At 38.5% G+C, this 14139-nt stretch overlaps 1 protein-coding gene across 1 annotated transcript in view; it reads left to right on the forward strand.

Moving 5' to 3' along the window:
* The window catches only part of kcnq1.2 (potassium voltage-gated channel, KQT-like subfamily, member 1.2), a 162417-nt gene that overhangs the window by 13443 nt on the left and 134835 nt on the right, over positions 1-14139 (forward strand). Inside the window, exons 6-11 of the mRNA XM_083546318.1 lie at positions 262-402; positions 5563-5673; positions 6127-6222; positions 6318-6449; positions 7809-7965; positions 10004-10030. Coding sequence (XP_083402444.1) covers positions 262-402; positions 5563-5673; positions 6127-6222; positions 6318-6449; positions 7809-7965; positions 10004-10030 — 664 coding nt within the window. The remainder of the gene's footprint in view (positions 1-261; positions 403-5562; positions 5674-6126; positions 6223-6317; positions 6450-7808; positions 7966-10003; positions 10031-14139) is intronic.

Genomic DNA, 14139 nt, shown 5'->3' on the forward strand with positions numbered 1-14139 from the left:
ATCAAACTTTCTTTCTTTGCGTATCCCAGTAATGTAAGAAGCTGTGGTCAGGCATGATACAGCACTGAGAGCCTTGCTCAGGGGCCCCAAGAGTGGCATCTTAACAATACCAGGGCTATAAAACTGTATTAAATTATTAGGTACTAAACAGGTATTTTTGATTGTGTATGCACTCTGTATCAAAGTAACTGTAAGATAATCAGAGTATTCGGAATAATGTCTTTTAATAACCTTATAAACTGTGTGTCCTTTCGGAAACAGGAGCTGATAACGACTCTGTATATCGGCTTCCTGGGTCTGATCTTCTCCTCGTATTTTGTGTACCTGGCGGAGAAAGACACGGTGGACGAAGAGGGGAAGACTGGCTTCTCGAGTTATGCAGATGCACTCTGGTGGGGCGTTGTAAGTCTGGCATTTATGATTTTATTTACCTAAGCGTGTTGTAAGCACACAATGTAGTATGTGCTTTCTCACCATCCCATTCCACATTTAGTCTCCATTTGCACTTATAATAATCTCCACTCTTCTTGGAAGATGTTCCAATAGATTCTGGAGTGTGTTTGGAGAGATTTCTGGTCATTCTGCCAAAATGGTGTTGTAAAGTCAGATACTGATGTAGGTGAGGCGAGGAGGCCTGGGGTGCAGTCACCGTTATAATTCATCCCAAAGGTGTTCAACAGGGTTGAGGCCCGACTCTACAGCAGGAGATCTTCCACTCCAACCCATGGAAACCCATGTAAACTATCTGGCTGGCTTTGGGCATTGTCATGCTAGAACAGGTTTGGTTCTGCATCCAAATACATCCTATACAATTGTGTGCCTTCGACTTTGTTGGTAACAGTTTGTGGAAAACCACATATGGCTGGAAAAGTCAACTGTCCCAGTGTTTTTATCCATTTAGAGTATTCCAGATTAAACTTCCAGCAACCTTCTAAAGTGGATTATGTTTCTATGACAGTATGGTCTATAGTGTATGATCTATAGGGAGACTCAACCTCATACTGATAAATCTTGACAGGGGAGGTGGTAGCTTAGTGATTAGGGCATTGGACCTTGGATCCAAAGATCATGAGTATAAATACCAGCCATACAAAAACGTAAAAAAAACGTTTGCGAGTGGGAACAATTGCATTCCACAATATTTTGCAAACTGTTCTGCCTGCCCTTGTTTACTGTTCTTTGCTGTCTCAGACTAAATCCTACTATATGTGCTTCTGCATTCATAGAAATTAGGGATTAGGCAACTAACAATTATTTTGATCGATGATTAATTAGAAAAAAAATATTCTTTTGATTAATCGATTACTTGGATTTTTTTTACAAAATTGTATGTTTTGCTTATTATAACTATATAAAACCATAATTCAAAGTATTTATGTATAAAGTGTACTTTGAAAAAAACGCAAAGGCTACATTTTGTAGCTTTAATTTATACATTTGAAATCTTATAGTGGCTGCGTGTTAAGGAGTGTGTGGGGAATTTCTCTTTTAAACAACTTCACTCATGCTTCATTTTTTTCTTTTTGTAAAAAAACAACAAAAAAAAAGCAAAAAACTGCATTTAAGTATGCAAAGTTAAACAATTTGTGTAAATCAACATTTGTATTGTTTTAATGATAAATGCAGATAGCAAATTGACAACCGTGCTTAAATTAATAATTCTAAAATATAATACATTATGACAATTGCTGTTGAAAGAAATAAACACAGACATTATGTTCATTTGTGAAGAACTACGCATCAAGAATATCATTTAATAAAATTTTGTATAATAATTACATGATATATGCATAAAATAAATATCCAAACATTGAAAACCACAAAAGCGACAAAAAACTAACTATTTGTTACTTTCTAAATAATAAAAGTATAGCACATCTACTAATAATTATATATAAATGAATAGTTTTTTTAGCAATGAAAATATGGTAAAAATGATGCATCGTGATGCAAATGCCAACTTGTATCCAATGCACCCTTTTTTTTAAATCTTTTATACCGACGTATATGTTTGTTGAATTTAATTGAATTATTTAAACTCATATTTTTGCCTACTTGTTTTAGCTCCTGTGTAAGGCTTCTATAGTAATATCAAACCACTAATTAAAACTATTAAGCCTTTAAAGTGCTGGTTAGAACAGAAAAGCGCTAGTTGTTCAATAGATCTTGTTTATCAGCAACAGAGTGTGATCGCGGCGCAGAATGCGGTAACTGTAGTATGCACTAATCCAAAACTCTTCAATCAAATGGCAGTTTGAATGCTTCTCAGATAAAGTTTCCAGGCTAGTTAATTAACAAGTCTCATTCAACGCGAAGAGTAATGAGACACCAATCACAGGCTTGCACACGAGATCGGGGTTATACAAAAGCCCTGGCAATGGCCTCCTTTCACCTCTTTTCACCTCGCCTGCTTTCCTTTTGAAAGCACTCTCTCTCTCTCTAGCGTTTTTTTTTTCCCTTCGCCAACACTCGGAGGCGTCAGCGTCTTTAATTAAATCTTTAATTACAGGGTTTCTACCTTTTTGTGGTGAGGGTCAGAAAGCATGAGGCTTCCTGTAGCTCTGTGTAATGGAGGACAATAGGGGTTGTTTGTGTCGGAGCGGTAGCGAGGAGAAGTCCTCGACAGGGGGATTTGCTCCCTTTTGTTTTTTTCCCCCTCAAAACTGTAAACTTGAGCATGATGAGAGGGAAAGGAAACGAACTTTCCGAAGGAGAGCAGGACAAAGAGAGGAAGACAGAGAGCGGGAGGGAGGTGAACGAGAGGCGGGAAGGCAGACAGGGAAAGGGCTTGAGCAAACGAAGGTTAGGGGCAAAAATAGAGGGCGAGAAAGAACCCTGTTTTTTAGATGCCTACTGTATTTTTTGATGTAGAATTGCGGTAAATTCGTTGCAAATGTGAAGCACTGGATAGTCGAATCCACGTATATTTCTACACGTTTTTTTCTGGTGAACAGCTTGTGAGCCTGCGATAGAGGTTTATGTTGTCTATAGGCTTTAGTAAGGAAATGGAAGGTGTAATCCTATTTTGTTCTATGTATAGGAGCTGCAGGTGCAGAGAACAAGCAAGAGGAAGGAGCCAAGACACGCCATGAATCATACCTCTCTTTCTCACTGTCCTATGAATCCGCACGTTCACACGTAGCCTTCTTCTCATAAAGAAAGCGAATTTGAGAGCGAAGTAACGGACAAAAAGCCTCAGAAGACAAGGCTTGAAATGGAGATGGAACGATAAATAGGTCAATGAACACGTGTATGTGTGTGTGAGTGCTAGAAATGTGTTTAAGACATGATGAGATAAGCAACTCACTGACTGGGAGTGCCACACACATCGCTCTAGCTCCAACACACACACACACACACACACACACACACACACACACACACACACACACACACACACACACACACACACACACACAGCAGCCTCTACACCCAAAAGCAACACTGAGATGTCAGCTTTGTCCTGGCCACACACGTAGACCATAGGCTGCACTCAGACTCAGTGGCTCATGCACATGGCTTCATGGTCTGAGTAAACTGTGCATCTGCAGACCTCGCAGCCTTGGATACCATTATGTCACGTCATGTGCACACGAAACGTGTCCGACGGAGCCTGCGGCGCTGCCCTGGACACGCCGAGCCAGTTTTCTAACTTGAACTTTATGAACACTGGCCCATTGCGTGCCCATTTTCCTTGCTAGTGTTTTGTGTGTCTATGTGTCTATGTGTGTGTGTGTGTGTGTGTGTGTGTGTGTGTGAGAGAGAGAGAGACCGAGAGCACTGAAAGCTAGGATTAAGATCTCCTTGCTGCTCTTCACTTCCAAAGTCTGTGTGTAAGAGCCTTGGCCTCCTTCAGCTTCTATTCTAGGTATTGTAAAAGTAAAGCCCCAGACACACTTGCCGTGAGCCGAGAGCTCTCTCAGCGTGTCAGAGTTGGCTCCTCTTTCAGCACAAGGCTCCAGAGGTATTTGTTTTCCTGTGTTTGCTGAATTCCTGCACTTTATAACGGATTAGAGGAAACAGTGTGTGTGTGTGTGTGTGTGTGTGTGTGTGTGTGTGTGTGTGTGTGTGTGTGTGTGCGTGCACACTTTTTTCTTCACACTTCAGACTGGGTGATGTTTGATGAGTCAGAGTACACTCAGAAAAACGTGGGCTGTGAGAGTTATGTGTCAGACAGAGAGTCCTCCCTGTCCAAACAAACAATGAAGCAAGCGCTGAGATTTAATTTCACATTTCGCATGGTACAACGCGTGGTACAAGAGAGTTTTTAATTTTTGACTGTTTTTTTTTTTTAGCATGTAATAAAGCATGAAATAAACATGACCTTAATCTGAGACACATTATATATATATGTATGTGTGTGTGTGTGTGTGTGTGTGTGTGTGTGTGTATATATAATTTTTAAGAAGAAAGATGCTTTCTAAATACGTATGGATTTAAATGCATATCAGCATCAGGGAACTGCTGACGCTTCAGTATTTTTTTTTTCTTGATGATTTCTCTATCTCTCTAGTATAATTATTCAATCGTTCCTTGTCATTTGCACGACCGTGTTACTTGCCTAAAACCAGAGATGCCAAAAGTACACAGTGTACAGATACTCCTGTTTTAACACGTATTGACACGTATTTAATTAAAACGTAGCCATTACTACTACCTGTTTTAGAGTCACGCTGGTAACTGGACCTCACGTCAAATTAATTTATTAATACAAAATAATTTCAAATGTTGTTATCTAATGAATGTATCCAAGCTGAACAGCCACCATATAGAACACAAGCAGAGAAAAGACGATGATGATCAGGTGATCAGGAATGTCTCTGTTCTCAGTCATGATTACATCACTGACTCCCTCTGTCTCATCCACGTTAACTCCAGACTTCTCACTGCCTTCTGCTTTGCTCGTTGTTTGCTTCATAGCCTCGCCTACGTCTGCGGTGCGTGAGAGCCAGGAAATGCAAAGGAAAAATGTTTGTCACCTAACAGATTAAAACTAAAGTAACGAGCCTGGTTTGAAAATGTAGGAAGTAAAGTACTAAGACCAGACAAATCTACTTAAGTACAGTAACAAAGTATTTGTACTTCGTTACTTCCCATCACTGCTTACTGTATAATTACTACATAATCTTTGTATTTATGTATCCTCACTGAACATACTAGACAAGAACATCCAAGATTTGAACAGTGAATGAGTGGAAAAAAGGTTCTCTTGATATTTTTAGGTCTGAAAGAAAGAACAACCTCTGTAAGATGAAAACAGAAGAGAAGATGATAGCAGACTGCCTCACATCCACAGTCGAAAATGGAGATATATGTGTTGAGGTTGTTTTCGAGCAGGGAAAGTTGGAGACTTATTCCAGGTTCAACACCATGCAATTTTGTTTGGACTGTGACTAATTGGAGCCAACTTCACCATGTTATCTATCATGGAACGGCCTGGCCATTCACCGCATCTAAATCCTATTGAACTGCTCTGGAATGAACTGGATTACAATGTACTCTGTACAATGACCGTAAAGTTGAATTGAATCTAATCTAATCTCATCTGCTTCTTTTCTCCAGGTTACCGTGACCACAATAGGCTACGGAGACAAAGTTCCACAGACTTGGATAGGGAAAACCATTGCCTCCTGTTTTAGTGTGTTTGCTATCTCCTTCTTTGCTTTGCCAGCGGTAAATACCCCCCCCTCTCTCTCTCTCTGTCTCTCTCTGTCTCTCTCTCTCTCTCTCTCTGTCTCACACACATACAAATCTCAGAATTCACACACCCTGTTTAGTGCCCTGGAGCAGTGTTTTCCTACAAAAATCTATGCAGTAATGGGGACCAAGGTTAATGGGGTCCATTAAAGTGAAAGCATTCCCCCAGGGGCCTTGCTTCTCACATTTCCACTTCTTCATAATGCAACATTATTTCACACAAAGCAAGCATGTATTTTGCTGAGTACCATGTAAAACGGGTTTACAAACAGCTAATCTCACATATTTATCTATATTTCAGATTCTAGCTTGATGCAATGGGGCATTTAAAAATCTGCTTGTTTTGACTTCTTCTACTATGATCTAGTATGAGTCTCATTTGAAATGTTCATAATAATTCTAAGGAGGCACAAACATTTCTCATTGCAGGGTATTCTGGGCTCGGGGTTCGCCCTGAAGGTGCAGCAGAAGCAAAGACAAAAGCATTTCAACCGCCAAATCCCAGCTGCCGCTTCACTAATACAGGTGCCTGTGAAACTACAGCTTGTTTTCATGCTAAAATGATTCGTTTTGTGAAACATCTCTGAGAAACAATGTGCAATCCCTCGGCTTGTTTGCAGACACTGTGGCGATGCTATGCATGTGAGAAACCCAATGGCTGTCCAGCTACGTGGAAAATATACGTCCTGATTGGGGAGTACATCCCGGTTCTAAACTCGGAAAACTCCAGTCCTGGAAACCCCAGAAAACTTGTGAGGAACAATGCTTTCTTTTGTTTTAAATAGCTTTTTAAAATCTTTTAAGTGACTTATCAATGTTACTGTTGGTTATTCGTCTATAGTAGGTCTGAGGTAAACCTCATGACACTACTGTATGATTTGCCTATTTAGCGCACCAGGTGAAGGTAAATAGAGCGAGGCATATTAAAAGTGACATCGTCGGTAGCGACAACAGTCCTCCTCTTTGAATTAATCTTAGGCGTGTAACATAGAGACGAGCATAAAGCCCGGGATTTGCGCCGTGAATATGACTTGAATAACAAATGCCGCTGTAGGACAAAGTATGATAATGTTGTTTTCTGGCCGGCTTTCAGCAAATGCACCGAAAGTCATGGGACAGGCACTGAATGAAACGCCCGCCTCTCTCAATCTCTTTCACTCCCTCTCTCTTTCGCTCGCTTCCCCTGGACACCCAGTTGACCTCGGTCCCCTTTGTCTTCCGCACACAAAGACACAGTCAGTTGAGATGATGTCACGGCCGCCTCTTTCCTGGGAACAAACCTTTGTGTAGCGCAACAACAACAAAAAAATCTTTGTGTAGCGCTTACTCCAAACATATTGGGAAAAACCTCCGCCACTTCCACCTCTTTCTCTGCATGGGTGTGTGACTGTCCTTTGTTCACAAACCAGCCATTCATTTCTGCCTCATTTCCAAAAGCAGTCATTCACTGATCCCATCTACTGTCCTCCTTCATTGGGATTTCTTAATGGGGGAAAGTTATTTTAGCTGCTTTCTCTCAGAATTCTGTAGGTGAAAATGAAATAGTTTCAACTAAAGTTGAGATAAACAAAGACACACCAGAATACAGTAAGAATCAAGGAATTCTCTGTTCAGATGCATGCAACATTATTGAAATTCTCTCCGAAGAGCAGATTTGCATTTTAATTTTAGTTGCTAATGTGTCTGAACCTGTAATGCGAGTTACACAGATTTTCGATACCTCCATGCCAAAGCAAAACAAAGGCAGTTGTCAGTTGCATCACATTTCGAATCAGTTCGCTGAAGTGACTCTTTGTTGGCCAAATTGTGTGGAAAATGACTTGCGTCACAGTCGAAGTGATTATGAATTTCGTCTTTGACTTCAAAGAAATGGAGCTTTTTTATCACCATTACTCATAATGTCCTCTTTTTCATTCTTTGACTATTAACTTTATTAAAGCTTTTCTATAATTCATATTTATGTTCAAGATATTCTTTTGAGTTGAGCCGAAAAATACCATGGTCGTAAAGGTACTCGGAATAACTCATCGTCAATTTAAGAACAGATGCTTCTCTTTTAGGTCCTACACAATCTGGCAATTCTGTTATCTCCATTCTGCTTTTGAGTACAGAACAGACGATACAGGCGGAGGCTGAAGTCAACACGCGATAATGGTTCTCTGGGAAACTCGGGAGAAAAAACCCTGTCCATCCCTCAGATTACTTATGATCATATAGATGACAAGGAGGACAAGCGAGACGTGCCTTTCTTCTTGGAGGAATCCACAGGTACAAACAGAAACTAATTCAGCAATTTATGGCAATAAATTAATTAATTAATGAATAAAGGGGAAGAAAGATTTGACAAAAATCTCTTTACCAAATATTTTCTCTGCCCAACTGTGGACCACTCTTAATGAGCAAACTAAAAAATCTTTTTATTCAACTTCAACAAAAACTGGTTCTCAAAGTTTTTTCCAACGAGGCCAGCTGAGTTAAAAAGTTGCTCACGGGCAGCAGCTGTGAGTAGAGGAGTGTTAAGTCTTAATGACATCTTCAACAGAAGTGCAAAATGTAATAAGTAACGCTTTTTGTCAATTAAAATATAATAAAGTCAAAAGTGCACATACTGAATGATAAATGTGCTTCACTTGAGTAGAGAGTAAAAGCTGCTTACATTTTTAAAACTCAGTAAAACTAGAAAGTAGCACAAAAAATGACTGAAGTACAGTAACAAAGAACATTTACTCAAATACTTTACACCGCAGTGCTCTGCACAGATTTAAAGCTCCCCAATGCCTAACACAACAAAGCAGCCCCAAAACGTAATCAATCCTCCTCCATGTAGGTATTCACAGTAGGTATAGTCTTGTTTTTTTTTTTAAGATTTATTTTTGTGTTGGTGAACATAAAATTCCTTAAAAAAAAAAAAAAAAAAAAAAAAAGAGTTCAGTTTTGTCTCATTTGTCCAAAGAGCATTATCCGAGATGCAAAGCCAATATCTTCTAATCTTATTAGCAAATAAAAAAAAAAGATCATTTTATTGAAACTTCGCTATAATTTAACTATTTATATTTCTTTTCTATGGTTGCCAAAATGTTTCTTTAGCATCCTTGTTATTAAGTCACAAAAATGTTTCTATTCGAAACAAATCTTATTGACAGGTCATAGTATTTGGCAACCCAACGACAATTAGTCAGCAATCATGCTAAATGTAATTTTTTTATTCAAGCTTGCTTTTAATTAAGGTCCATTACATTTTTCCAGTCTTTATACCCTGTGCATTTAAAGTAAACACTATAAGGAGTAATATAGAGAAAAAAACTATTAAACAGATAAAAAGAGCGCTTGATCATTTTCTATACTGCAGAGGCATTTCCATTTTCCACATGTGACTGGAACACATCCTGATGAAAAAAATTCCGATCAAAACATCCTGATGCAAAACAAATCCACACCTTCTTGCTGTTAATAAGGCTGTTTGACAGCCTTTTACAGGTTCTTCCTGTCAAATAGCTTTATCATAAAAGCGGAGACATTTTCGTATACAGTCCCGAGCAAAGAAACCAGTTCTTAGGCAAAAAAACCCTCTTCTGAGGCTTAATTAGTTTAGCGGAGAGATTATGGCATAGAACCATATGCCTGTAAGGCTTTGAACCTAACCAAAGGAAAAAAAGAAAACCCTAAGCATTAACACTGACCATGGTGCTTAATAAAATAGATTTCAAGATGTAGCGGTATCTAAGAGTAAGAAAGGGAAAAAATTCAGCGTTCAGATGTGGAATCATCTGGCTTAGGCAAAATACTTTACAGAAAGACTGATTAAAAAAACACCCCATTTACACAGTATGGAAAAAATAATTGGGACACCTGACTTTTCCGGCCATATGTGTTTCTTTTCCAAACTGTTACCACACAATTCAAGCCATTGCATATTATACCTTCGGATGCAGTAGAATTTTCCCCTTCATTTCCTGTGCACAAAGCCAGATCCAAAAAGTTATGGTGTATATGGGTTGGAGTGGAAGATCTCCTGCTATACATCAGCACTGACCTTAAACCTACTGAATATGTTTGGGATAAATTAAAACCCTGACTGCACGCCGGTTATTATATGCGCTAGGTTTTTTTTATAACAGCTAATAAGCAATAAATGTGGAATGGGATGTTTAAAAACACAACTTGAATGGTCAGATGTCCACAAACTTTTGTCTATCTAATTTATTAAATGTATTTCTTGATCACATGCAAATGTTAATAAAGCAGCAGATTATTATGTAAAAAATAAATGCTTGGGTTGACATGGCATCCTTATTCTCTCCCACAGGTATCACGAAGATGTTCAGACAGACAGGTGAGCCTCATATCTCAATTTGATTTCTGCTTTTATAGGGTACTGATCTATTTTTTTTTCCCGCTGTACACTTTTGTGCTTCCTGGATATCATTGGTGTCTAATAGATGCTCTAACAAACGCAATATTGATACAGAGCAGATAGCTGAAAGGATGGATGGATGGATGGATGGATGGATGGATGGATGGATGGATGGATGGATGGGGAAATTGGAAAGAACCAAATGATTCTACAAACAAGGAACAAGGTAATTTTAGTCTGTAGTAAAAGAATCAAACAGTGAATATCTAGTAATATCTAGTATGTACATCTTTATGTAATGATGAAAGAGCTAAATGAAAAAGTTCATGAAAGAGTGTTAATCACTAGCAGATTTACAAGTGGTAAAAATCTAATCCAGAAGTAGAAAACCAACTCTGTGTTTCACAGCAGTTTTCCCCTGCTTTATATTACCCATTTTGCACTTCCAAACGAGTTTGTGGAATTTGTGGACTCCACAATGGAGGTGTTTAAGGCTCTGGGTTTTTGCCTTGAGCAAGGCTCTTAGTCTTCTGTACTCCAGTCCTCTGTACTCCATACTACCTGTGTCATGGCTGACCCTGCACTGTGACCCCAGCTTCCTAACATTGCTGGTATATGCTAAGAAAGAATTTTACTGTGCTTTAAGGTGCATGTGACCACCTTTACCTTTTCACATACAGGGCAGCTAATTCTACTCAACTGAAAATCAAGGAACATCTATTGTGCATTAATTGCTCTATAATGATATTCAAGGCCAACGGGTTCATCATTAAAACTATTTGGTTATGTTCTCACTGCAGAACCACAATTCCTGGAGGCAGAGCTTGGCCCAAACTTGTTTTACTGGCTACAAATTACTGTGGTTATAAACAGGATTAATCAGACAGTGGTGTGCCGTGCATTTGATACCTGGGCCTTCAGTGGGGACTTACCCGACTTAATCCACCTCTTAATACCACCACTATCACGTCGCAATTATAGAAACCATCAATACAATACAAAAACGCAATATAACAAGGTGTGGCATTACAGAGAGAGAGAGACATTTTCACATATGGAGGGTGAATACTATTTTACTAAAGCAAGAAACCCAGTTAAGACTCCAAACCTCTACACTACAACCACAACTGTGCCACCTACATCATCTGGAGCAGTTCAGAATCAATATTTGTCTAATAACATGAGAAAAACATAAAATGTAAAAAAAAAATACAACCTATTTACCAGAGATACAGACTCATAATTTGCACTGCTCCTCAGAGGCTGTAAGCCAGTGGTACCGCTCGTATTCACTGGTCTGGAAGTGGTGAACAAACCCTTTCCTGGGCTGAGACACGCTAGCTAGCTTCGGGGTTGGCCCACCTCCTCACAATGTCTAGCTTTTCTGGAAAATGTGTTTTTAAGTATGTCCAAGACCAAATTAATTACTCTTCCTCCGTAGGCATAAAAAAGTCTAACTTAGATGTATTAATGTGTGCAGGCTACAGACATGTTTTGCCAGTTGAACTTGGCTGTAACAGTTTCCCCACTGACCAACAAATCAGAGGACAGAAAAATGCTGACGCTAATTGAAATCTGATTGGTTAAATAAACAGACTGGTTTGAAATATTCTCAATGGTAAAGAGCCAGCAGAGGAGACCTTGCAGGCCCTGGGCAGATTAGATTGACATGGCAGTACATAGAGGCTGAAATCTAATTGGACAAAAAATCCACATCCACATCCACGTACTGGAAGCAGTGCAGCTAAGAGAAACGCTACGAAATGAGGAGAATAAACTTTTGGAAATAAATTAATACAATTTAATGGAACAAATATTAGAATTTAGGTTTTAAATGTAGTTCAGTGCTTCTGATAGTGTTTAGGCAGGCAGAGAAGGCTTTGCTGGCCCTGACCGCCCACCACTGGTATCACACAATTTTACAACACATTGTAGTAGCTTCCTGTCAATTACTTAATGTTTATCGTATGAGGAGAAGACGATCTGGCAGATCTGGTTTTATCAGAAGAAATTCCATTTCCTCATACTGCTAGCATGCGATGAAAACCTAGAATCCACTAAAAATGTGTGGGCATGCCTAATTCATTCATTACACTATCACTTACCTACAGTCATGGATAAGGTACTCTAATACACAAAGCATGTATTAGAGTTAAAGTAGAGATACTTGAGGTAAAATATGACTCTAGTGAAAATAAAAGTGCTCCCTTTAAACATTTACTTGAGTAAAAGTACAAAAGTATTTGACTTCAAAAGTACTTAAACTCTATTATGGCTATAATGTTCCTATTATCATTTTTTCCCCACAAGACTCTTTGCTTAATCAACTCAGTCAATGTGAAAAGACTCTGATGCTTTTATTAGCACACCAATCAATTAATTGAATGATATTAATGAGTCAAACAATGATTTATATCTACTAAAATTATCATGAGCCCAAAACCTTCTTTTTAACTATTTAAAAATAAATTGAATCTGAAGTTTCTACCATCATTTATTACTCACAAAATGTTCTGCTTACTGTTGAACTGTATGTTGGTGTTAAGTAGAAACCACCAAAACAGAGCACACGGTTTACTCTGATTGATGGCTTGCTGCATGTTTGACCAGTTAAGTTTGGAATTCAAACTCATAGTAAAAAGAAACGACTGATTTCACAAAATGTAGCTGAGTAAAAAATAAGATACTGGAGTTAAAGTTAAAGTCTCCCCAAATGAAAATACATTAGTAAAATACAGATACATGAAAAAGATACTTTAGTACAGTAATGAATTACATTTAGTTTGTTACTGTCCACCACTGCTTATATACCTGTATAACAGAACACAGAAATTCTTTCTATGCATATCCCAGCTTGTGAGAAAGCTTGGTCAGGGGCTCGGGAACCCATCAGTGGCAGCTAGCGTCATGTACAGACATCATTACTAGGCGATTTTATGGGTGATTGTATTACGTATAAGCTACAACAAAGTACATCAGCAGCAACAACTCTGACTTTTTCTTTAATAGCGTGAGGTTTGATTGCTTCCTCACTGTGTATAGATAGATAGATAGATAGATAGATAGATAGATAGATAGATAGATAGATAGATAGATAGATAGATAGATAGATAGATAGATAGATAGATAGACAGACAGACAGACAGACAGACAGACAGACAGACAGACAGACAGACAGATAAATAGATAAACACAGACAGACAGACGGACAGATAGATAGATAGATAGATAGATAGATAGATAGATAGATAGATAGATAGATAGATAGATAGATAGATAGATAGATACAGACAGACAGACAGACAGACAGACAGACAGACAGACATAGATAGATAGATAGATAGATAGATAGATAGATAGATAGATAGATAGATAGATAGATAGATAGATAGATAGATAGATAGAGACAGACAGACAGACAGACAGACAGACAGATATAGATAGATAGATAGATAGATAGATAGATAGATAGATAGATAGATAGATAGATAGATAGATAGATAGATAGATAGATAGAGACAGACAGACAGACAGACAGACAGACAGACAGACAGACAGACAGACAGACAGACAGACAGACAGACAGACAGATAGATAGATAGATAGATAGATAGATAGATAGATAGATAGATAGATAGACGGATAGACAGATAGACAGATAGGTAGATAGATAGATAGATAGATAGATAGATAGATAGATAGATAGATAGATAGATAGATAGATAGATAGATAGATAGATAGATAGATAGATAGATAGATAGATAGATATCAATCTTATAACTCTTAAGTAGTTAAGTTTTCTAATATGTTCAGCCAATGAAGAACAGCAGTATAACAGTGTTGCAATATAACAGCATCTGTGGACCATCAGTGTTCAGAAATCCGACTCAGTCATGGTCGAGTTTGCTCAACATCCGCTTATCTCGGCGTTATCAATCTGCTCCGGTGGTCTGAGACAATCTCTGAATGGGGTTGTGGCTCCAGGACCCTGCTGTCACCAGGCACTGTGTTTGTTTGGATTGGCGGGGGCCCTACATAACCCATCGTGTTTGTGCAAAACTGGGGAGCTATTAATAAAAATGAGTTG

Source organism: Silurus aristotelis, assembly GCF_946808225.1.
Source record: "Silurus aristotelis genome assembly, chromosome: 7".
Taxonomy (NCBI): Eukaryota; Metazoa; Chordata; class Actinopteri; order Siluriformes; family Siluridae; genus Silurus; species Silurus aristotelis.